The sequence below is a fragment of the Lynx rufus genome, unplaced genomic scaffold, assembly GCF_022079265.1.
Source record: "Lynx rufus isolate CCGP_SWC_20201006 ecotype Redwood Valley unplaced genomic scaffold, mLynRuf1.p SCAF_15, whole genome shotgun sequence".
NCBI classification, from domain to species: Eukaryota; Metazoa; Chordata; class Mammalia; order Carnivora; family Felidae; genus Lynx; species Lynx rufus.
The window spans coordinates 9600996-9627915 of NW_025814829.1; the positions used below are offsets into that span (position 1 = coordinate 9600996).

At 38.1% G+C, this 26920-nt stretch overlaps 1 protein-coding gene across 3 annotated transcripts in view; it reads left to right on the forward strand.

Annotated features, from left to right (window-relative positions):
• ESRRG (estrogen related receptor gamma) overlaps positions 1-26920 on the forward strand; it is a 225769-nt gene that overhangs the window by 154604 nt on the left and 44245 nt on the right. For 2 of the 3 annotated variants that reach the window (XM_047077228.1, XM_047077229.1), the window contains 2 exons: positions 8031-8141; positions 11782-11943. In XM_047077228.1, the coding sequence (XP_046933184.1) occupies positions 8031-8141; positions 11782-11943 (273 nt within the window). Of the gene's footprint in view, positions 1-8030; positions 8142-11760; positions 11944-26920 lie in introns of all 3 variants that reach the window. The other variant, XM_047077227.1, reaches the window with a different exon arrangement.

Here is a 26920-nt window from a genome sequence, read left to right on the forward strand (position 1 = left end):
GTGCTAGATATAATTCTTTTTCTTCTTCTTCTTCTTTTTTTTTTTTTGCATGGCCTGGAGATATATATATATATATATTATGTTTCTTTGTATTAGATTTACTTTATTTTGAATCTCAATTTTGCCAAATCACAATCACCAGAAAAATATTATTAAACATCTTGTGTCACTATGATGTCTTATCATTGGCTCTCAGTATCTCTGCTTGAGTCTAGTAGTACAATTTATGTTATCTTTGGCGACTTACTAACAATTTGGCCAGGACTTAAAGTTTTCTGCTGCTAAAATGACCATACGCTTCTCTTTGAAGCTTCAAAACTGTCTTTGGGTGCCCAACTGATCAAGAGTCAAACATAATGAAAAGAAATGACCGCCCCCCGCTGCCCCGACTCACTGCCACTTTTCCCTGTCACCTATTCCCGCCCCCCGCCCCCAACCTGTATTCTCTTTGAAACCTACATCTGCTTTTTTGGTCATTAGACTCCACTGTATTCCTGTCCATTGAATGAAACAAAGTCACTCTGGCTCTCAACCCAGCAACTTGTAAGCCAGCTTGGTTGATTTCATATTTAATTCATTTTTACAGGGCATTGAATTTTGCATAAATAATATTTGTGCTTCTGTTTACACAGAGCATCCCCATGGGGTGCTGTGCACTGTTATTACTGTTATTATTGTGTTAAACTTATTGCCGCCAGTGTCACATTTAATTGTGAATTAGTAGAATCACTTCTCCTGATGTTGATGTGCAACCACATTTCATGTCCTTACCCACTAACTCACAACTTTATTCGTATGAGAAGGCAATTTTGAAAAGGATAAAGGGAAGAGTCGCCAGTATTAAATAGTAACAAGACAAAATAGAGTTTAGAGAGGCGTAAGTCACAGCAGTATCTCTTTCAGTGGTTTATGCAATTTTTAACAGGCAAAAGAAGGAAAGGGGAAATCTTTTTTTCTTTAAAGGTTGTCTCTGTGTTTAGCAAGTGCAGGCCGAGCGTGCTCTCCCTTTCTCTCTCTCTCTCTCTCTGTCTCTCTCTCTGTGACATCAAGCAAAGTAAGAAATAGTGCCTTTTGAATAGGAGATTTCCTTTAATTACATTGGGGAAGTGATAATGGTAGGTATTGCATGTTTAATGTAATGTTCTGGATGCCCCTTTTTCTTTTTCTTTTTTTTTTCCTTCACAGCCACCTCATCTTGAGCAGAAATAAAAGGTTCAAGGCTTGTCAGCATCAGTTTATAGATAGCTGTTTAAAAATAATGAGATATTGGGTATTGTAAGGCTCAGGGCCGTCTTGCCAGACTCATTTATTTCCATTCACCTTTTGTCAGAATTGCAGACAGAAGACATTCAATTAAAACTTGTCACCTGTTGCAGATGACCTAATTTGTACTTGTATGTGTCATAGATTAGGGCTGCATGCTTCAGATGAAGCAACTTTATTCCTGATGGAACAACATTTCCCCTGCAAAATATTTTGTCTATGGTATTTCAAATTTCTATCGTTTTGATTTCCGCTCCAAACCAGATTATAAATTTAGCACATACCTCTGAAGCAGCCAAGCAAGAATGGTGAATCACACCTTGAAAAAAAGAAGGAGGAACTTCTGTAGAGTTATGCCCTATGCAGGAAACTCTACAAATGTATTTTAGATGCACCTTGAATCTGAAACAGAGGGAAGCCTTTGTAATTTCCTATGCAAGCCTCACATGTTTAATAGTCCAGATAGCTATCCGGAGACCAAAACGAAAGACTTCCCCTTGCTAATTGTTAATTCATCCGTAGAGCAAGGAAGCTTTAATGTGAGCCATGGCTTTTATTTCTTTTAGTGACTGAGGACTCAGTTAAGAAAAAAAAAAAAAAAGCCCACTTAATGGATATGCATTTTCTCTCCCTGTGTGATTTTCCCCTTTTATTTCAGCAGAACTTAAGAGTGTTTCCACAGGCAGCCAGTCGATTTCCAAAGTTCCTGAAATGTTGCCATGATATTCCAGCAGAAGTAAATGTAACCCTTGGGCAGGGGTGTCTGGGAGAAAAGCTGCTGTTTGGACCTCCCTCCTGAGCTCAAAATTCAGCCAGAATGTTGCTCTGCCTGCGTGGCCCTACGGAAGAGGCTTGTCTAATTTGCAATAACATTTTAAGTAAGAACAAAGAAATTAATTTCTTTGGGCCCCTGCCTCAGTGGAAAAGCAGAGTAACTGAATCTTTTAATCACTTTTACTTTGTCTACAGTCTCATAGCTGTGAATTTTTTAGAGGCAGCTCACCCTTTCTGGAATGATAGATGCAAAATCACTAGCCTTTTAGTTGAGTAAAAATATCCCTTCCCCCTGCTAGTCTAGTGTTCAGCCCACCTCTATACATGCACCCCCATATCATGATGCGAGTATTGTTTACCATGATAATCAGGTTTTATCTGCCTGCAGTTCTAGCTTTTGGAGTAAATACCAACTGTTCTTTTCCAAAAATAGAATTTGATGGTAGGGAAGCGGTGTAAACATAGTGCTTAAGAGTGTGGGTTCTGCAGCCATTCTCCCAACTCCCAGGCCTGGCTCTGCCTCTCCCTAGCTCCAGTTTTCTCATTTTGTAAATGGGATAATAATAGCACCCGCCTCATAGGATTGCCGTAAGGCTTAAATGTGTTCATATATATAAAACAATTAACCCGCTGCCTAGAAGGTAAATAAGCTCTTGACAACCAGTGGCAGCGGGTAACTGGCTGAGATTTTGGTTTATTCCAAGACACTTCGTGCAGAGATTGATTCATTCAATTAATAATGAAGACATGGCTTGGGAGGAAAATGTAGGTACGAGGCGTCGAAGACTGCTGAATCAGGAAGAGGGACTAAACCAGGAAGCCAGGTTTAGCAATATCACTGTCTATTTTGAGAAGAGGCTATGGCAGCTGAAGATACCTAGGGGTCGGTGTGGCTTATTTTCTCATGTGATCCTCAAGAATTTAATATGATCAGATTCTCCCTGGAGTATATGTGTGAATACACAAATAATTTTCACTCATCCCATTAAGAGAAACCTCAAATATGCACAAGTACTCTAGGTTAAACTGGTACACTCTTTTAGGACATTGTCCCAAAGGAGAACCCCATCAGAGGCTGCCACTAAAATGACCCTCGGCGGTGTGTGATACTACTAATCTGCCTTAGCTTCTTTTCCTGCAGCTCCTCAAAGGGATTTTCTCTATCCTCTGTTTATGACGGTTCCCTCACAGGAGTATCTGGAGAATTGAAGGGCCCTCTTAGGTACCTGTCTTCCCAAAGGGAAGGGGCGTGGTTTCCTCCTGCAGCAAAGGGAACTGCAGGATGGGGAAGACATCAAGTGGAAGGGAAAACTCCCGTCCTCTCCGCCTTATTGTTTCAGGAGTCCTGCTTTTCTAGTCCGATCTCAAAACTCACTTGCAAGCTACGTTTGGTAGCATTTATTTAATACAACCCTTTATTTAGCATTGATTAAATTAACTGATCTTTTTAAAAAAATTCACTATCTTTAAAAAAATAGTATCACTTTAATGTGACTGTGTGCATCTTTCTTAAGTGTTCCAGGAGTCTGTGTAATTAATATTTTTAGCAAACCTTTGCGAACAACATTGTAAAAGGCTGGTCTTTAATATAGGAAAGTAGGCTAGGGTATCCTTGTATAATTCTCTGAAGGGGAGATTTTTTTATTATCCTATGAAATGTCTCTGACTTTGTGCTATTAAAAATGTGAAAAATACTTTTGACTTTGGACTATATAATATTACAAAAATTTGCATTTGGGCATAAAATGTAGACTTAAAATGAGCTGACCTAAGAAGACCTTGTGTTGAACTGTTTCACTTCTTTTGGCGTTTATTTGCCTCACGGCGTATTTTTTTCCTCCTTGCCCTCTTCTTGCTTTCTCAATTTTGTAAATTCTGACAATGTAGAAGATTTGTAATTCCCTTGTGGCAATGTAGGCACATGCAGTATTTGAAAGAAGAAGCAATGTGAAACATTCTACTTGGTAGGTAATGCCAACTATTAAAATCTTTTTTTTTTTTTTTTTAAAAAAAAGCAGTCTCCACATGAATAGAAACTCCAATTGCCTTCATTAACTTCAAAACCTGTCAAACATTGAACATTGTGGGTATCTTATTTCCTGGGAAAAAATCTTACTTTTCAACTTTTCCCAAACTGGTTACAAGCGAAGTCCAGACAGAGTTTTTTTTTTTTTTTTTTTTTTGTATTTCAGGTACTAAAGAAGTAAAAAGACAGGCTTTTTCACCTTCAGTGGACATATTCCAATTAGATTGATATCTTGTTATGGCGAGTCTGGATTTCCCAGGTCCTGGTCATACATAGTGTTGTTTTTCTTTGTTTCTGCTAAACAATTAGGAGGGCACCTGAGTGGCTCAGTGGTGAAGCATCTGACTTTGGCTCAGGTCATGATCTCATGGTTCGTGGGTTCGAGCCCCACGACGGGCTTTGTGCTGACAGCATGGAGCCTGCTTCAGATTCTGTGTCTCCCTCTCTCTCTGTCCCTCCCTCACTCACACTCCGTCTGTCTGTCTCTCTGTCTCTCTCAAAAAATAAACATTTAAAAAAAATAAAGTATTTGGAGACTTTTAAATACATTAGGTTAATTGGATAATTATCAGTTGTCTACCTTGTATTGTGTGCTTACAGCTAAACTCAGGGGTAGCATCCTTATTTTTTATAGAATTTGGATTAGCTTCTGTATCTAGTCTAAAATAATTACATACCTAAATGATATTATTAATGACAAGGATGAACAGTAAATAGAATGGGACCAAATATTTCTATAAATCTCTTCGACATCAAATGAGTATCATTATTTGTCTTGTATCCTTTGAATTCTCTTACCACTCCATCATACCTCAGTCTATTTCCCTCAGAACTGAGGCAAGGTAGACTGTCAAACTCCATGGGAATAGATTTTTAATAAATGATCAGGATGCAAAATATATTTCAATAAAGTAATACAGCAGTATTTCAACAACAAAACAATGATAAAATGACAACTTCCTTATTTTCCTTGGCATTTTAAGGTTTATGAAATATTTTAATGATGCATATGTATAATATCCAAACATATTAACACATTATATAAATACAATATTGAGTCCTTACAGAAAGACAGCAGGAAGGATATTGTCTTTATGTCTATCTTATCTTTGGAAAAATAGATAGGTTAAGGAACTCATCAAAGTTTACAAAGCCGGTTAATAAAAGAGCCAGAAAAAAACTTAACTATCTGACTTGCAAACTGTGCTTTATTTTCTTTTTTTAAATGTATTTATTTATTTTGGGAGAGAGAGAAAGAGTGTGTGTGCCCAGGGAAGGGGCAGAGAGAAAGAATCCCAAGCAGGCTCCACGCTGGAGCCCCATGGGGCTCAAACTCATTAACTGTGAGATCACTATCTGAGTCGAAATCAAGAATCAGACACAACCGACTGAGCCACCCAGGCTCCCCTGCTTTATTTTTTTTTAACTTATTTCTCTCATAATACTTAGGAATAAATTACTATGTTATTATAGTTGGAGACATTAAAGGGGGGATCTTCAGTCTTTTCACAAAATCATTACTATAGACAAGGGACTAGCTGATAGGGATATAGAAATTGATGATACATACTGCTTTTTGACAGATGCAAGGCAATACATTTTAGACTAGATAATCCAAGAAACTTTCTATAAAATAGGAGTAGTTGCAACAATTACATTAAATTACTCTTATTTGGTGATTTTTAATATCTTTATTTTTTCCCTTGAACCCTCTTCATTTTTTTTTTTGTAGATACCTGTTTCTTTTTTAACACAAAGTGTCATTTGTGTGTTTTCCTTACTAATGAGAGATTGTGGTTTAAACCTATGTGCCCTCAAGTGCAGTAGAGGTAGAATCTTTATTTACAGTGTTTGATTTACAGTATTTTAAACTTTAGTAGCCTTACATTTTGATTAAGTATTTCTGTTCTTTGTACTCTACCATTTATCTCTACAAAATCAGCATCCTAATGGGAAGAAGCGTAGTATCCCAGTTCTGCAGTTTCTTTTCCACCAACTTTTCTACACTTAAAATCAGATGAACAAGGGAACAGAACTCTACTGTAGGCAGAAAGTACTTTAAAAACAGCAATATGGACGGGTACCTGGGTTGCTAAATCGGTTAAGCCTCCGACTCTTGCTTTGGGCTCTGGTTATGATTTCACAATTCGTGGGTTCGAGCCCCGCATTGGGCTTTGCGTTGACCGCTGTGGAGACTGCTGGGGTTTCTCTGTCTCTCTGTCTCTGCCCCTCCCCTGCTCGCTGTCTCTCTCCTTCTCTCTCTCAAAATAAATAAATAGACTTTTTTTTTAAAGGCAGCAGTAAGAAAAACAGCTTCTTTGTAACTCACGGGTGCTACTATTTTCAGTAAATACTTAGACACTGTACTAATTTCTTTGTTTTGTGAAATTTGCTGTGGAAACCTACTTAATTGCTCTTGAAGTTGTCTCCTGATTTCCTTTAAACTCTGCTTTGATATTTCAGTATGACATTTCAGGCTTTATCTAGAACCAAGCATATGTTTCTGTGTTTCACGAAAAGATAATCAACTCTTAAAGCAGTATTATGAAGCTAATATGAAAAATTGTGTTTTACTTTATCTCGTGGTTGAATTAAGTAATCCTGAACATTCGAGTGTATGTATTCACTTCAGGATTCCCTAGAGCTGTATCAGCCTTTCCCAAACGGTTTCGTAAAACACAGAGAACCCACCATTCACATGTTATACATGATGTTACTAAATAGTCCAAAAACAGGATCTTTGGTTAAATTGATTTGCAGAACATCGCATAGGCTGTATCTCCTTCTGAGAGTTTTGCAGAGGTCATTTGCATATTAAAGGCTCTGAGAGGCCTTTTCAGTAAAATAATAATACTGATGATGCTGTTAAACGAAATCTGTTTTCTAAACATTTTGAGAAATGCCAAAACATGTACAGTGAATTACTTGCTTGAATTTGTTAACGGATCATGTTATACTGTTTTATCAATTAAGGTGCAGCCTAATATCAGAGTGAGTCTCTCTCCTTGCTCTTACTCCCAAGCCACTTCTTCATTAGATAAAGGTTTATATGGCCCGGTCCTAAACTTCATAATTGCAGATTGGAAACCAAGTTATCAATAAGCTCAGCTCACCATTCCCCCACATATGAAACATTTATATTTAATTCCTTTCTTAACCTTTTGCCTCTTCGCTCAATCTTTTAAATCCAGTACCCGCAAAAACTCTCTGAACCTTGACCCAACTCCTCACTCTTTGGGTATTTACTAAATACCTGTCGGCTTTACCTCCTTTTCTAGCTTCACCCTTCAGCTCTCCCTCACTAACATAGCCTTCCTTCGGCGTCCAAGCCTTCTGAATTCTTTCAGGAAGCTCCTTTTGTCTGTCCTGTGTCCAGTCCCGGTTTTCTCTCATCTGGAAGAAAATACAAACGTGTGCCAAAAATATAAATGACGTTCTCCTCTGAGACATGGTGACATTAGAGTATGGAACATCTCCTCTTACGGAGTGTCATCCCACCTCTCCACGGCATGCACACACTTGCAGTTCAGTTCAATTCCACGGGGCCATATTGAGCCTTCTGGTGGACCAGGGAGGGTTGGATAGCTCTTACGTATTTAGCTTTCACTGGTGACTGATGAAGAGGATCAGCTTGCCACTGTCTTTGATTTGAGAAACTAGGCTAGTACCAAGTAACAGTTGCTTTGTATTAATTCCCGTGGAAATGTGCCTTTTCTTTGGTGTGCAAATGGGACTTTGATGGCCTTGCATCAAATGTTTTTCAGGTCTGTTACTCTCTGCTGGATTTGGTTTCTAATTACTGGCAATTTTGGTTTAGTCACCCCCTCTTTACATTCTCCCAACACCTCTGGACCATTTTGGGTTCTACTCTCGGTCTCCATAGCACCCACGGGTGATACTCCATGTATTTGATTGGTCTCAAAGATGGATACCTCAGGAGTAAGCCAGTGCCTGTCTTTGCCCACAGGGGTGCGCCTTGACAGAGTACGTGGAGGTCGGCAGAAGTACAAGCGCAGAATAGATGCGGAGAACAGCCCCTACCTGAACCCTCAGCTGGTTCAGCCAGCCAAAAAGCCATGTAAGTACAGCAGACATGTCTGGCTTTCCAACACACGGAATCCTCCCAGTTGGCTCAATGTATATCCGTTTTGGCATGCCCATCCCCACTGACTCCAAGGAGACTTGTCTTTGTTGGGGGCTGTGGCTCTGTTCCCAAGAATTGCCTTTTAGGAGCAACAGTAACTCAGCTAATTATCTTTTTTTTTCCCTATGGTTTCTCTCCCCTACCTTTTTTTCACGTAGTCATTTTGTAGAAGCATAAGCATATTAAGGCATAGCTTATATAGTGAGAATTTTACATTTACTGGTTATCTTTATTTTCAGAGGTACATAAAATGGATCATACTGTAATCATTAGTTCATTGGAGCTGTTAGTTTCAGATTTCACAAGAAAGTGATTTTTGTAGTTTTCACTAACTAAATGAGTTTGACTGCTCAACCTCCCAATGAAAATACATTAGGAGCCTCATTAATTTGGAGCTATGGAAGGTTAACACACTAGCTAGCAATAGATTAAAACAAGAATAGGCCCTACTAATAACAAGCATAGGTTGGTGGTTCCATCTCAGATGCCCTTATGGGCCTTATGAATTGTTTTTAAAGAGTCCATGGTTTTATAATGCCAGATTGCAATTTGAAAGGATGATGGGTACACTGCTAAAATGCAAGCCCCATTCTCTTTGTCATTAACTAAAAAGAGCCGGGATATAGATGGAGGCAATAACTGCATCCCATTTTCTGAAAAATCAGTTCATAGTTCTAGCACAACAGAGCTAACCTCCTAGGATATTTACACATAGAGTTCGTACTGGGCACTGAGAAGTGCTTTGATGGAAACGGTTCTCACATTTAGCTGTCTTTGTCTCAGAAGACACAACCAGCACTTAACCAGAGGAAGCTGCATCCAGAGCAGTTGTGGGAAGACACACGGGTAATTTTTGATCTGCTTTCAAGGGAAGAGAAAGTGTCCGCTTCTCATTCAGATTCTCCAGGAGGGGTCGCTGCTGTGCATCATACATGTGAGCATATGGGGATCTGTTAAATAAATAAAACAGACCCTGAACTGTAAATGAAAGGACATTTTAGCTATGTCAAAGGAAAAACAACCAGTTTTACATAAAATTAAAGCTTAAGTGAACATATGGCATAGTTTCCTTTTGCCTTTCCAAAAAACATTATGTTGATTATACCTTCAATTGTCCAATCTGGCATCTTCTCCTCAGCCTGCATAAGCTGGTTGGCATTCTGCAAATACAATCTAGGACTGCATTAAGCAGATTTTGCACATTATAATAAAAAACTTTCTGATAATACAATAAAATGCAATAAACACTAATGCTTAATTTCGTTAGGGGTTAGTTTCCTAGGCTCAATATTACACAGCCTGCCCATTTCTCATTCATTTTGCACGAACATTGACTGAAACCATTGATAATTTCCTCTTCTGAGAGAAAAATGAGCACCAGCCCGTTTGTAAGTCTACCTGATAGAGGAACATCTATGGTTTTCGGCGTAAACCTGAGAAATTGGGAAGTGGCTTGTCAAGTACCTTTAAGAAGATTATAGCAATTTCAGTGAGCTCCATTTGTCTGAGATAAAGAGGACTCCTAATAAATCATTACTCATTATCTCAAGGCCTCTGTGTTAATTTCCCTTAGTCCATCCAATTAGTGTGTTTTTGTAACAAACATTTATAAAACTTAATTTTCAGATCCTGTCAGATAAGTCAAGAGGCTGTGCCTGGGCTTTGCTGAGAGAGTGGCTCAGGGAGATTTCTGGACCCTGACTGATTGTTTGTGTACTACAAAAGCCCAAGAATGAAAATTGGGTTCTATTGATTCTAATTAGGGAAACATTAAATAAGATTTACCTAGAAACAGTGCTGTCGGCTATTCCATTTTCCGAATAATGGGAATTTCTTTGCTTCAGCCAAATTTCTCTAACCCTTCCGGTCAAGTCCACTGACTTGGGTAAAACAAGTACCATCTTCTCAGTACTAAAAGAACTAGAGTCAGGATTTTCTTTGGGTACATTTCTGTGCCCTTTGTTAAATGTTGCATTTTCTTCTAATCCTGAGAATCCAGTGGTTGCTGACAGGTTTTGTCGCATTGTCAGAGCAATGAAAGTTGAAACTTTTCCAAGCGTAACTAAACATACAGGGTGTTGTTTCCATACCATACACAAGAAACAAATGCCATTCTTCACAGATCCTAAAAGTTAAAAAAAAAAAAGAATCTGTATTTAATTTTATTTTTTTCCTACAAAATATGGTGTTTGGGAATATTTCCTCCCCAATCTGCATTTTCAATTTGGTGATAATTGAATATTCCTGCCAATGAACGGTTATCTTTGATGATTTGCAATAAATGTAATTCTTAAAGCAGCCATAATAATAAAGTTTTTAAATGTTAGAAAAATTGCTAATTATAGCTTGGATAATTTCCTTGTCATTTCATTAAAGAAGACCAAAACGCATGCTACGTTTTCAATTCTAAGAAATATGCAGTCTTTTCATTTAGGGTTAAGAAGTTAATGATGGGTTAAATAGTTAATAATGAAAGGAAAATTATCTAGTAAACACAGAGGAAACTTTGGCTTTGCTCACAAAAGTCCCATTTAATGCCCTGGTTTTCTAGAGTAATAGTAGTACATAGAGCATAAAAATATTTGGGTTTATTCTTACCCATTTGTATCTCTTAATTTAGAAGAAAGTACAAACTCTAAAGCTACACATAGAAATTGAAAATAGGGCCAACAAGAAAAATCATTCTGTTAGCAAGGCTTTACAGCCCTTCCATAAACTCTCACATGCCCCTAAGCAATAAAACACATTTGATGTGATGCTTTCCATTTGTCTCTAGTGTTTATTTTATGAAGGATTTTAAAAACATATATCACAAATTTCAGACAGATAAATCTGAGCCAGAGAATGAGCTAAAGACAACAGATAAAAATAGAGGATTAAAGAATTAGGCGCTCCAAAGAGAAAATATTGTCGCCTTTAAGTAGGAGTAGTTTTCTGGAAACTGATATTGGCTATATTTGAAAGATTGGCTGGGTGTGTGGGGAGGGAGAGAAAGGAGAGAAATTCCTATTTAATGCATCCCACAGAGATAGAGTTATATAGTCAGTAATTCACCCAGGCAGAAGGGCTCTGACCTTTGCTCTTCTTTAAAAGAATTAAGACAATTAATGACTTTCGTGCCCATTATGACTCTGGGCACTGGTAGTTCTCTGCCTTCCACATTATATTCTACAGTTCAGTGGCTCATTGTGGATTTTTATTTTAAAGATGTTGTATACTATTTAATCTGCTTCCCGAAATCCCACTTAAGAATCAAAGAGCAAACCTAGAAAGCATCTAACTTCTCTGATCTGTTTGCTATAAAAAATTTCATTACAGGACAGATGCTTCATTCCAGCAAAGGCAGGTAGAGCAAAGAAGAAAGGAATACATTCTGTTACAACTGCAGTGGCTTATTTCTTGCTATGAGTTTTCCCGAACACTGTTTGCTATATATAGATTGAAACGTAAATAGAATATTTGGGGTTTATTGTAGACAATTTGAATTATTTTTCAAGATGCGGCATACTTTAGGGTTTGTGAAACAGGGATGATGCTACTAGTGATCTTGTAGTGCTCTGGTCTGATCCTGCAGATAACAAGATTGTCTCACATTTGTTGGTGGCCGAACCGGAGAAGATCTATGCCATGCCTGACCCTACGGTCCCTGACAGTGACATCAAAGCCCTCACTACACTGTGTGACTTGGCTGACCGAGAGTTGGTGGTTATCATTGGATGGGCGAAGCATATTCCAGGTACATTTTCTGAAAAGAAAAAAAGTGAAACAGAAAAGGTTGCAATGATTCCCTAGGTTGCCTATGTAGATTTAGACAAATTCAAAATTTTCTCATTAGTATGGTTTTAACCTCTACATTTGTTTTTATCATACTTAATTTAGAGCTTTGCTGATCCTAATCGAATCATAAACCTTTCTATGTCTAGAGCACCTCGAACACTTGTTATTTTCTTCGTATGCCAAAGCACTATTGCCAATGTAAGATAAAGAAGAATGTATCTTTAAAAAAATATGTCTTTATTCCTCTTAAAATTCTGACCTTTCCCCTCAGGAGATACTTCTGCTTTTTCTTTTCACTTAAAACAATGTCTTTGTCAGCAGTTATCTAATGTACCTTTTTTTTCTGTTAAGAATAACTCATTCTGTTGTTCGTGGTGGCTATTTACACTGAATTGCTATTTGTATTTATAAGCTCTGCTTTGGTTGACGTTTACTATTTCCCATGGATTTGAACACAGATTGTAAAAATGAATATTAAATTGACATCATACTGTTTCTCATACGGTAACTTAAAAGTAGTATTTGAAGGTAGCCTATTACTTTGCTTTCTTGGCCAATCCCATACCATCCATAAACATAGAGCTGGTCACAAGTTTTGAGAATTTTAGTAGTCTGCTTGACTTATTTGTTATTTGTTTGTTTGAACTTTGATCTTCAGGTAGTTAAGAAACAAGTTTTTGAATGATGCGCCCTGTTTTCCTGGCACAGTTAACTTATTTCTGTCTCCTTAAACTAGTTTGTCTTTATGCTTTGAATGCTACAGTAATTTCTTTAATCAAATTGATGGAAGTCCCTTTCCCAGCCCACACTGAAACCAATTTCTTGGTCATGATACGCCAGCTATGTTGCTAACAGTCGTAACGAACTGTCAGGCGATATCGCAGTGAAGCTAATTTGAAGTCATTAGGTGTGCAGCGTTCAGGCGACAATTTGTTACAGTGGTTAGGAACACAGCTGACATTTCTGAATGGCTTTGTTCGGTGCAGTTCTAGATGAGGCCAAGCAAATTGTAAACTAATTTAAACATCACTCTGTATTATACTAGCTACTTTGTCTTACACTGTTTGCTAATAAAGCACCCCAAATTAAGTCAAAACTAGTTAAATAGGTGAGCTTGAGTGTGTTCTTTGGAAGATACCTATACGAGGGTTACTGCATGTGAAAGGAGGAGCATTTGATCATCTGGATAGTTGATATTGCACTTCGATTGTAATCACACTCGTGTGGCTTCTAGAAAGACGAATAGAGGATATGCTGAAAGATGTTGAGACATTTGGGAATTGTAGCATTAGGAAATGTCAGAATTCACTTAAACAATGTATGAAGACTTTTCTGACTTATCTGGATGCAAAGTGTGTTGAAGTGTTTTAAAGCAAAAAGAAACAAAAGCTAACATCTGTTGAAGTATCCACAGACCCTTTTGCAGATAATCAATATATATCATTTGTATTTACATATTTTATTATTTTATATAAACAGAGACACACACACATATACTCAGCTATTTATTTTATTTTTAAATTTTTTAAAAAAGATCTTATTTTTAAGTAATCTCTACACCCCGTGTGGGGCTCGAACCCACAACCCTGAGATCAAGAGTTGCACTCTCTACTGACTGAGCCAGCCAGGCACACCTACCTATACTCACATATTTAAAATATCGTTATTCTAACCCAGGGCTTCTCAGCCTTGACACTATTGACACTTGGAACCAATTATCCTTTGTTGTGGGGGACTTTCCCGCTCATGGGAGGGTGCTTACAAGCTTCCTTGGCTCCTACCACTAGTCCCCTTGAGTTGTGACAAACAAAAATGTCCTCAGGTACGGACATATGTCCGCTGGCAAGCAAAACTGTGCCCCAGCTTCCCAACTGAGAACTGTTATTCTCACCTGGGAATCGAGTAGTATTATCTGTGATTCATAGCTAGGGACAGTTGAAGCATAAAGAGGTAAAAACACTTACACAGAATCACAAACGTATCCGGTACCATCAAAGCATATATTCAGCATTGCTTCCTGGAGTAGAGTCAGGAGACCCAGTTGACTGCATTTCACAGAACCATTTCAGAATACTAATGATAATAATGTTAATGTTATTGATAACGACATGAAAGACCATGTAACTATGACTCCAAACCACCCATTATTTCAGAGAACTCTGCCCAAGTTCTCCCTGAATTGAGATACATGTTAAACCAATCCTTTAATATTGTTCAGACATCCCATAATAAAGACCAATAAAAGGCAACAACTCCTTACAGTGCTCTCTGGTAAGGGAAAGTCAGTGATAAATTTGTGGGTCCAGTTGTGCATCTAAGTAGAAATGTCAGCTTACAAAGGAACTTGTCACAGTAAAGGGGCTCTAGTGACTTTTGTGAAGACAGTAACTTTAAATAACTATGAGTAACAGCATTTCCAGTGGTGGAAACAATTACTATACGATTATGTGTTCAGTCTTAAGCTGAGGCTTAGAATCGGTGGGGACTGACGTTATTCTCTCTCCATAGCAAATGCCAGAGGAGGTCATTGTGAAGTGATGATTCACAGCTCTGGTGTTCCACAGCTCTGGTGTTCCCGATACCCTCAGGGTGTTTTAAATGATTGCAAGGAGTGGGTTGGCTTTTCAGAAAAGGATTAGCTGAACAAGAATTAACTGAATTCTTTTAAATTGTTAAATAATGAGTGTGCCATGCAGTGTTTTGAGGTAGAGGAAGAGGATGCCCTGATCTTAGAGTGCTGGTGTACCCCGAGTTCAGGGAGGTTGGGCAGAGCAGCAGTGTGGAGTCTGGGATGGGGGACTGGTGGGGAGGGAGGGAGACAAAGAGAATATAAAGATTAAGGTCACATTTGTGCCATGATAGAAGTAAAATCGTGTTCCTGATAACATGACCCAGTCCTCATAACTGGGGTCAGAGCCTGAATTAAAGCCAAATCAGAACAGAAATTCCACCTGTCTTTGTCTTAAGCATTTTAAAGTTATGTTAAAATTAAAATGAAATATTTTTAATACCAAAATTTAAGCCTCTGCTCTCTTTATGCTGCTCTCAGTTTGTATAATCACACACGCACACACACACACACACACACACACACACACACACACACAGTTCAGAAATTAAGTTTAGCATCTAAGATAAGATCAGTAGCCTTTCTACACTGCTGGGAATGTACTCTTGTATCCTTGCTTTTGCTACATAAAAAAATGAAGAATTCAACAAAAGAAAATATTGAAGAAAATACATATGGAGTGTTTTTTTTTATCAGTAAATCGAATTAGTTGACTTACTTTAATAAATCATATAAATGGAAAAGTGTGTTCTTACAAAACATGACCATACTTTATCTATAGAAGAAAAAAGATCACAAGGGCTTTAGAAAATGCTTGACTTTAGTTGGAGGAGCATAAGGGCACAAGAACAGATGATGGTGCCCTAATAGCCCTTTTTAAGAATGACAGGGCCCCGCCATTAGCATCCTTTTATATCCTTGGAAATTGCTCATGCCTCGCTTTTCTGGTTCCTATCTGCCTGACTCTTTTTTATTTCTCTTTCAATTTCGTCCGCGCTCGGATAAGCGCATGCTAACACAATATGATTGAGCTGTAAAATGGAACGCTGTCGCCTCTAATCTCTTTTATGTAGATACGGACTTACTGCACACTCCACTTCATTCTCTCCCCATTGTTGGCCTTTTTTTAGAATGGGCTGCCAAGTAATGGAGGCTCCGTCAAATATTAGAGCTAGGTTTCACAGGGTGTGATAAGACGATTATCAGCCCAGCAGTCAGATCTATTATTGTTCTTTGTGGTTGATTAAAATATTATTATGTACCGTTACTTTGTTAGCAAAATGCAGAATGTGCTTAGTCAGATGGTGCTTAAAAAAGCATAACCCATATTAGCTGACCTATATAAGTGGCTTAAATATATTATGGGTCTCATCCGACAGTTCACTTTAAAAGAATGGAAGGGTATTTGAACAATTAAGTGAATGAATATATTTTAGAACGTTTTTTTCTTTTATCATATATGGTAAGTTTTCAGGTAGGCTTCTTTATTTTTAACATGACAAATTAAACAGCTGTCCTACTGAACGAGAGGACTCGGCATAAGTTCGGGGCCTCTTAGTCACATTTATAAAATGGTATTTATTGTAATGACATCAAACAAACAAACAAAAAACTCTAATTTTTATTCATGCTCAGTGAAGGCAGGAAATACTAAGCTGTAAAGGAAAACCACACTAGGAAGATAATGTGAGAAAACAGTCTTTATGGGTAGTTTATTCATGTAAGAAACAGAAATCTAAAGATTACAAACCAGTGTTTTTCATTTACACTGAAATATTTTTTGTAAAAACAATCTGTTAGAAGAATATATCAAAAATTGCTCATTGAGTTGGGATTTGTATATTTTTCTCAACAGAAGTATTGAGATTTTTCTAGCAATGACAAATCTCTAAAGAAGATGTATAAGCTATTTCTACATTAGGATGTAAATTTTGTGGGCAGATACCCAAGAATATTTTGAACATTTATTGCTAATGATACTGTTTAAAAATCTATCTGTTGTTCTAATGCATTTTCTATTAAGACCAGTTTTTTAAGATTGTGTCATCTGCCAACCGAAGTTGTGGAGGTTTTTATTTTTTTAATTTTTAAAATATTTTTTAAAGTTATTCATTTATTAATTTTGAGAGAGAGAGAGGAAGGGAGGGAGTAGTGGAGAGAGGAGAGAAAGAATCTCAAGCAGGCTCCGCACTGTCAGTACGGAGCCCAACATAGGACTTGGCTCGATCCCAGGAACCCTGAAATCGTGACCTAAACTGAAATCCAGAGTTAGATGCTCAACTGACTGAGCCACCCAGGCACCCTCAAAGTTGTGGAGGTTTTTAAAATGCCCATTACTTACCTAAAACTGGCAGCACCATTAAGTGATAATGATATGGGCAAAAAGCACCAAAAAAAAAAAAAGTGTGGTGGAAATAATTACCATAAGATTATGCTTCCATTTGTAACATGAAGTATGTTTCCACGTGTGTATATGTGTGTGTAATTATGGTTTGATGTGCAGGTCAAGGGCATGGTTGACTGAGAGTTATATCATATATAAGTAGCACCTAATATTCTGTTCTGTATCTATATCACTGACATTTGATAAATATTTTTATTGATTAGTTGATTGAAAATATGCATAGCCCAAAACTGTTCATTGACCCTGAGGCTCCACTCTCTACCCCATCCCATAACCAAATTGACATGTAGTTGTAATTTCTACTTTGCTGTGAATGAATTGAAGTGATTACAGCCTCTTTTCTCAGGATTAATTTTCTTTTGCATATGTAACTTGATGATTTCAGAACTATGAAGTAATCGAGTCTTTTATTTAAGTGTAGAAAATGTAAATTTAAGACTCGAAGCCTTGGCTTAATAATACTATTAAGTATTCCCAAACATTTGGAAGTAATATTTCATGTACCTGATATTTCTTTACCTGTGTACCTATAGTTGTGGTTTTTACGGGTGCAATGAACCTAAAAGTAAAATCAGACAGCCTAAGCTGTAGTTGAGTAATTTTTTGTAAGTTATTTAATTGCTCTAGCCATTAGTTATATTGTGAGAATCAAATGAGGGAAAGAATACACATGCAAATTAAACACATATGTATAATTAATTTGCAAATTACAAAGCATGATCTAAATGTAAAATATTCAGTGTTCGTTGTAGTTTCTGAGATACTGCACATAGATTGTCATTTTATTGCAATGAAAACCAAGTGATCTAAAAAGTCAGTTTAATAAAATCCATTTCCAAAAATACTCACAGTAAACCTCAGTTGTAATGCAAAGGTTGGATGGAAACTTTTTGACCAAAGGGATCTTTGTGTGGATACTGTCATCATTCCATCTTAGGTGGGCAGGATCATTAGCATCTAAATAATCTAGTTCATCCTTCTTGGCCAAACCTAAAATAACTGAATGTTTATCAGTTCCTGAGATCACGACTGTGATAAGGAAATAGGAACCAGTAAGTTGAAAACTATGTTATGAAAAAAATAATCTGAAAGGTCACCTAAGGTCTTTCATTTTCTGCAGCTACCCTTGCTAGAAGTAAAAAAAAAAGAAGAAAAAAAAATAGACTAATCAAGAAGTCACAAGTTTTCCTAACTGAGATGGAAAGATCCTAGACAACCCAAACATGGTTACAGTTGCTTATAGAGACTTATTGCCACCACTCAGTGCCACTGTTTGTGACCTAATGCCTGTTCTGTAACCATGCTGAATTACCTGTGCTCACGTGATCTCTATTCCAGCATTACTTATGCTCCATTACTAGGTGTCCCTAAATTATGTTTGCCATCTATAATAGCCATGCTGTTGTATACCTCTAATCAAAGAGGAATCATAATTTCATAGTACTCATTGAGTACAATTTAAGTATTTGAGTTGCTGCTATGTACCTAACACTATGTTAGGTACTATGGGAAATATAAAAGATTAACATGACGTGATCTCTACCCTGAATCATGTATCTCTGTCTACATAAATATATATGCATGTGTGTGTACATATATATGTGATTATTTCCTTTTACTGAGATTAAGCTTTGAATACAAAAACAATTGACATCTATACAGTGATTTAATGTTTACAAAGTGCTTTCACAAACATTAAGTTGTTACTCGTAACAATTCTGTTATTCTCTGGGTAGGCTTTATTCTTATGATCCCCACTTTATATATGAACAAACTTGAGAGTCAGAAGTTTGACTCACACTGTTAATGGGACTTGTACTCATAGAATATTCAACATACATGACTTTTTACCAATAGCTTCATTATGTCTTTCTTCCCCATCCTTATCAACCCCCCTTCCCCCACACCAATGTACTATCTTATTTGTTCCAGGTTACCTATCTACATGTCATAACAAATTTAGGTGAATGTTAACATATTTGCCCTATCTTTAAATTCTGTCTGTGCATTTACAAAATACAAGATTAGGGGCGCCTGGGTGGCGCAGTCGGTTAAGCGTCCGACTTCAGCCAGGTCACGATCTCGCGGTCCGTGAGTTCGAGCCCCGCGTCGGGCTCTGGGCTGATGACTCAGAGCCTGGAGCCTGTTTCCCATTCTGTGTCTCCCTCTCTCTCTGGCCCTCCCCCGTTCATGCTCTGTCTCTCTCTCTGTCCCAAAAATAAATAATAAAACGTTGAAAAAAAATGTGGTTTAAAATACAAGATTAAAGGAAAGGAGGATGAATTAAAAAAGGAAATGTGTGACACACCTTCACTCAGTGAAAATCAAGGCATTTGACTAATAGTGTACCCTAGATATGCCTGATCACAAATTTTGATGAAACAAGGCAATTGCTGTTTAACTACTCACCTGAATAGTTGAAGAATTCCTTCAATGATTGGTTGCTAAAATCAGATGCTCCCCCTCCCTTACTCCTGTTTGGATTCACTGGCCATTGAATTTGATTGAGAGTTACAGGTAAACTGGAGCAGAGGTGAGCCAAGAGACTTTCAACCACACCAAATATCAAAATGTTAGTTCCACCGCTTAACCTTGAATCCCTTTCTCCCTCCCTCCCTCCCTCCCTCCCTCCTTCCTTCCTTCCTTCCCTCCCTCCTTCCTTCCTTCCTTCCTTCCTTCCTTCCTTCCTTCCTTCCTTCCATCTTTCCTTTCTTCCCTCTTTCTCCCTCCCTTCCCCCCTCCCTCCCTCTCTTCCTTCCTTCCTTCCATAAAGTATTTAGTGAGCTCTGTGTCAGGCAGTGTGCACAAAAGATACACACATGAGTATGAATAAAGCACAAGTTCTGCTTTTATGACCCTCCCAGGGTAGTGGGTGATTAGAAAGATGAATTGACAACTAGAACTCCACGATGTGGGCTGTGATGGTGCTCTTACACAGAGCCACATGGAAGCATGGAAGGAGCCGCATGAGGCTAGACACAAAAGCAAGGACCCCATTATGAAGAATCTTGATTGTCACGCTAAGGAAATAACATTTTATACTAAGACAATAGAAGCGATTAAAAATTTTAATTGAGCCAGCTTACATAGGGAAAGATTACTTGGTATACTTTTGAAAACAACAGTGTTAAATTTCTGAATGTTAAAGATGTCTATGTGTACTAGGTCCTAAAATATGATATCATTTTCAGGCAAGTTCTTGGTAATTGTTAAAGTCTTTGAATGATGAGGTGACAGGATGAGTCCAGTCATTTGGATTACTATCTATCATGATCTTCCAGAAACCTGAAATACCCGAGGTTTATCAAACTATTGACCTCCTATAAACCTGGCCCAACTCTTTTTGTTCTGGAATTCAGTTTGTCAATGGAGCTGTTACTTCTGACTTGTCTCTTCTTCTCAAGGCTACTTGATGAGTTAAAGAGAGAAAGACTTTTGTATCTTGGGAGGAAATTGTTATATGAAAGCAGCTATAATTAGTATAATTCCTATATGCTTAAATGCTGAATCAAAATATCTTTTTCTATCTCTAAATGAAGAATTTGAGGGAGAAGAGCAGAACATGACACTGGCATGTTCTGTTTCTCTCTGTTCCTTTTTGACCCTCCCTCCAACCCTAACCCCACCTCCCTTCTGGGGCTGGTTGCACTTTTTCCCCTGCGCCCCCCTTTATCTGCCTCAGCCAATCTCCAAATGAATGCATGTCTATCCTGGCCTTGGCTTTGACACTCTGGATATATTGATTAATAGTTGCCCTAAGCTCCTTTTAGCAAATCAAATTTTCACTTTTAGCAAGGATTTCGCCTCTGATTTATTCAGCAAAGTGAAATGCACTAAATTGACTTTGACATTCAGGGAAAATGGCTGAAAAACAAAGAGCAGAAGAAAGAGATATAAATTGTGTGGCAGCTGGAGACTTCAAGCATCAGAGAAACAGTTTTCTATAGAATACAGAGTAATTTAAAAGCACTTTTTAAACACAGAGAGAAGTGATGTCTTCAAAAAATTTAACTGCTGAGTTTTCTTTTTGCAAGAGGGTATAAGTATTACTCAGCTGAATTCAGAATTTCTAGTACAAGACATTATATTTTGTAGATAAAAATAGCTTAGTAATCCAGGATTGTATATATCAAAATTAGTTTATGCAGGCTAGGAAGTAACCTAATTACTTTGGAAAAAGAAATATTCAAAAATTATCCTATACAAAATAGAATTACTTGTAGGTGTTAGTGCTTTACAGCTGTGTGTGTGTGTGTGTGTGTGTGTGTGTGTGTGTGTGTGTGTGTGTGTGAGATAACGAATGGAAATACTTCATCACCGTAAGGAGAATTTGAAATAATTTTGGATCACAATCTCAGTGTAGAAAAGCCATGCAGCTTTGCTCTTCTGTATGCCTTTTCTCCAAGAATGTCAGCCTTGGCTGTGTTCTTTTGTGTAACTAAGCCAGCCTACTTCCTTGTTAGACCAAGTTTCAGTGAGTAAGTAACCATCAGGTTCAAGATACAAAGTGTGGTTTTGATGTGTAAAAAGAAATAGTACTGGTCTGTGGATGAAGCAAAGGAAGGAAAGCTGAACTCACTAGGGGCACTTGGGGAGGAATTAAAGATGTGAAAGTATCAGGGAATATTTTTTGATATCAAGACCTAATAGACTGTTGCATCGCTTCTGTTGAGGGATTATCAGAGTAGAGAAAGGAGAAGGGGAAGGTGAATTTTACAGTTGGAATTTGGTTCCTTTCCCTCTTTCCTGTTCAGTATGATTTTTCCTTATTAACCAAAGCCAGGGTCCCCATAGTCAATGCACTCTCCCTTTAACTCTATACATTTATTATTCTCTTTCCTAAATAAATCTGATTTATTTTAAATAAATCCACAGTGACCCATTTTGGCATTTTACACATCAGTTATCATCACACTTTCCCTCCTCTGTCTATATGCATATGATTTCCCTAAAATCAAGCCACTTCCTCCCCAATTCAGGCCACTTTCAAGTCATAAATGACTATTAAGTAGAAGAATCCAATGAAAAGAACCTATTTAACTTGCCAGAATCACTTTAATTGACAAAAACTTCTAAGAAGTTTATGCTATATGATAAACAGACATAACACCTCCATTTGTTTATAAAAACCTTGATATTTTTCTTTTTAAAATTTGTTTATTTATTTTGAGAGAGTGAGACAGCCACTCACGTGCATATGAGTGTGGGGGGGGGAGGGGCAGAGGGAAGGGGAGGGAGAGAATTTTAAGCAGTCTCTGTGCTGAGTATGTGGCTCTGTGGGACTTGACCCAGGGCTCAGTCTTCACCATGAGATCATAATCTGAGCCAAAATCAAGAGTAAGACAGACGCTCAACTGACTGAGCAACGCCGGAGCCCCAGCCTTGATATTTTTCTTAAGAAAATGTTTCTTTTTGGGGTTCTCTCTCTGGCCCTCCCCCACTTGTACTCACTCTCTCAAAATAAACTTAAAAAAATTCTTAAAGAAAATTTTTCTTTTTTTCCCAGAGAAGAAACTGATCTTTTTTCTCTAAGGCCATCACAACCTTTTTTTTTTTTTTCTTTACTATTTTTGCCAAGTTTCTTTTTTCCCTCTAGCAAAAGTCAGGAATCAAGTACAAAATACACAAACTCCGCATGAAAGGAACGTTCAGCTTACGATTTATACTTGGATCTCTTACTGTGCACTTCAATATTGCTGTTCTGTGAGTTAAAAAGTGCTCATACGGGGCGCCTGGGTGGCGCAGTCGGTTAAGCGTCCGACTTCAGCCAGGTCACGATCTCGCGGTCTGTGAGTTCGAGCCCCGCGTCAGGCTCTGGGCTGATGGCTTGGAGCCTGGAGCCTGTTTCCGATGCTGTGTCTCCCTCTCTCTCTGCCCCTCCCCCGTTCATGCTCTGTTTCTCTCTGTCCCCAAAAAAATAAATAAAAAACGTTGAAAAAAAAAATTAAAAAAAAAAAAGTGCTCATACATTGTGATTTAAAGAGGAAAATATAATGGATAAATACCACCCCTCGGTGATTCTGAGCAGTCCATTCAACTTAGGGAATCCCAAACTTTTACCGGTCTCCATTAATCACATAATTTTGCTTCCAGTAAGAAAATTCTACTTTCATTGCCAAAACGGGCATTGAGCCATAACTGCCAATTGCTAATATAAAATCAAAAAGGGGAAAGGACCAATTTCTTCAACTCGATTCAGATTAAGCAAGTGGGTAACTGGACGTCCGGGTCAGCAGCGTAGCCTATCTGGTTTTAGAGTCATCGGAGCCCAATTAATAAACACGACCACTCCAGGGGTGTCTCTGAAGAGCGGCTCCCTCCTCTCCGTGTGAAGGAGGCTGCACACCTGCTTAACCTACATTAGGAAAGGATTAATTACCTGAAGTGCCGGGCCCCTCAGCCAGTCAGCACACGGTGGCCCCGGCTGAGGAGGGAGAGGGGGGAAAGGAGCAGCTGGGAGATCGCAGAGAGACGGACCCCTCCCGATGTGGTCAGCACTTTAGGAGAAAAAAAAAGAAGGTCCAGCTGTACTTATTCTTGTGATTGGCTGTGTCGTGGTGGAGCCCAGTGGCAAGGGATCTTCAACACAGATGTGTATGCCTGAGAGAGGAACATACTCCCGAAGGTTGTTTCGCCTGTGAGTGTAACTCAGCTAAACCTCTTGTGGGAGAACATGGAGTAACTGTTGATAGCGTTTCAGATTTATTTCTGTGAGTTGCTGTGGTTATGAAGCAAAGTGTTTTATGGTAGGTTTTTCCCAAAGTTTTAAAAATGTGCTTGCTTATTCAGAAACGTGCCCGAAGAAAACTTTGTGACACTGTTGTTTTGTTTTGGGCTTTTTTAATACGTGAAATAATATCGAAGAGAGACCTTGTTCGCAAAAAATTAGTTATGGGATGACAGAACCAGAATGGACCTTGGAGATCATTTTCTAGCACTTGGCTTTTTAAGTGGAGGTTCTACACTGTAGTGGGCATTGTAGCATCTTTGGAGTTAGAGACCTTGATTCAGATTCTGATATCGCTACCTACCATGAACTCAGTGCGTTTATACGTAAGATGGTATAATGATGTTTACTTTATGGGTTGTTTGGACAATTCTGTGGGTTAATGTGTATAAAGTGCTCAATCCAATCTTTGGCTTTTCATTGAAAGTGTTCAATAAATATTAAACGGCTTTACTTGCAAATTCACTTATGGATAAAGACACTTAGGACGAGGAAAACTGAATGAGTTACCCAGAGTAACAAGCGAGTCAGAGACAGAGTTGAAATTAAAACTCAGTCTTCGTTCCCATTTGGGCATTGTTGACATTTGTCATTGTCACTACCAGTTTTTCAGAAAAAAGTATGCATCCTATGCATAGTATTAAACATTAGCAACTTATCATCTTAACTTTATATCCATTCTACATTATACCATATTATGTTACATTATATGAAAACATGCATGTACTTTTAGGACATGTATTTCTTGAAGATAGACTAGAAGTGAAAACGTTATACAAGAGTTATTGTGGTATGTTTTTTAAAAGGGTATACTGCAAATTACAAGCAATAAACCTGCCTTTATTTTTGGTTATTCTTTGGTATAGCCTGGGTAGCGCATCTGGCTGGATATATGAGATAAAGCCCCTTTCTGAAGGATTATTAATCTCTAGGTATGGCTCAGAACACTTCTGTGTCATACAGGGGGAAAGGGCAGAGAAATATACCCGATGGAAGCTTCAGGTGGGAAAACATGGCCAACAGGCCAGAGTGTCCACAGGTTGCTAAGAGGAGGCTCTCGATTCAGAACGAAGGGTCTAAATGGCATAAAACAAAGTAACATGAATACATGAGGTGTGCCTTATTTATTGAGCCTCTCTGAATATACTTGGTATGTAAACGCTGATGCTATCTTTGAAAACAATGTCTCTGGCAGATCAGTATATAACGTTTGGTTAAAATCAGCTTGTGAATAATCCACAAATGTTAATTAACCTGGTTAGTTACCTGACCTGTTACATTCTGTGAGGGTTTTAGGTTTTAACATCTCTGTAATGGCCATGAAACTTTAACTCAAGCTTCCAAGGCAATGTTATATATTTGGAATAGAATTATTTATTATTTAATTTGAACCTGACCATACTAGAATTGTATGGTTGAATCAATTTTATATGGGCTGAGAATGGGTGATATGTTATCTTTAAAACATCAACTATGATAATATTTGAGATAATCTGAATACAGTAATAAGCTCTGTAAATTCAGTTCAACATGTACCTAAACTCTTTGTAATATTCAGCTCCCCACCAAAAATACCATGTGTGAAAGCTAATACCTATCCATTCCTGCACTGAACAAAAATATATATTGAAGGCCTAGTTAGTACATGATAGGCCTGATACTATAATTGATGCTCTTGGGAGACTTTCTTTGTCATTATTATATGGCTAACAGGCATAGTTGATCTCTTATCAAAATATATTTTGAATTTTTATCTCAAGAGTGTTGCTTTGCAACTCACTCAGGATCACGGTTTTCATTTTTCTGTCAAACATCCTCAAGAGTCTTGAAGAAATGTTCTGAGAGTGATCTAAGCCAGATGTCAGCCGTGCCTCCTGGCCCAGTATTTCAGTGTTGACCCTTCCATAGAGCTTTATCCCCGGGTTCTGTATATCAGTGGTATTCTGTGAACTAAACCGAGTGCCAGCAGCTGCCCGAAAGGATTTTTATGCTGTTTTCAAACTATATATATGTGGTTGTTCTGAACCCATTGGGATTTGAAATGATTAAACTACCTCAGAAATGGAGTCTCTTTATGAAGAGAGCCCTGCTTACTGCATTAAGAAGGTTGGCAGTGTTTTTACTGTAAGGAAAGGTTCTTCATCTCTCTGGCCACAATATGGGAATATAGAGCTGATTTCAGCCGTAGCTTTTCTCGAGATTAGGAAGCTCGTGTCGCATCTCCCGCGGTTAACTTTTGTTCTCGTCTGCAGCAGCACAGTTCAGAGGTGTGGGCTCCATGTTGCATCCATACTTGGCGTGTTATCCTCTTATCAAGCTCTTAGCATCCCTTTGTTTATTTGAGGCGACAGGAAGACTGTGTAAAGGCTGCTTAGTCAGGGATATCAGCCTTGTTGGCAGGGGAGTGATTGCCAGTTGAAAAACAAGGCATTATTGCTCATTTTTTCCCTCTTATTAGTTTGATTACATTTGCAAATCAAATCAATCCATCAGACATGATCAGGCCTCGTCCGCATTTTAAGGAATAGTAATCTCCGTCTAATAAGATGCAAATGTGTCACATCGGTAAGTAACCAATAAATCATCGTCTTGTCTTTGGCAATCATTAAATATCAGAACCAACAGTCAATTTTTAGTATTTTCAATTTGCGATATGCCGCTGGAATATAAAGATAGATGGACGTAATTACACAAACCAAACACTATTTCAGTTCATTCCAGACAGCAAATTTAGTGGAAGGTATAACTGGCTTGTCATCACACTACATTATTCCTAGCAGTTCATGCAAAGTTCACAGACGAGCTTCAAATGGACATTGCTTTTTTTCAACTTCTAACAACGTCCCTACAATGGCAAGCAAACTTTGATGTAAGGACTTGAACTGACTTCCGCGCGGCTGTTGCAGTCAGATGCCAACATGACAGGAAACATATGCTCTCTCCCATCAGAAACTGCTGTCAGTGCCAGCTTCAATCTTCTATATTTTCCATTAAAAAGAAAATGAACTCACAAATGTAAAAAGAAAGAAAAACAAAAACAGCCAGAACTCTTCAGATGATCTATACTGTCTTCATCTATTTTGACAGAAAAGTTTCCCTTGGGGCAAGAAGTGGACAAAAACTTTTCATTTTTCCGAGTTTCACATTTTTTGAGCTTCTCTGTTTGGGCGACGTATTCTTTTCACCTAAGCCCTTCTCTGTAAAGTTGTGCGTGTATGCAGTGCCCTGATATGGCC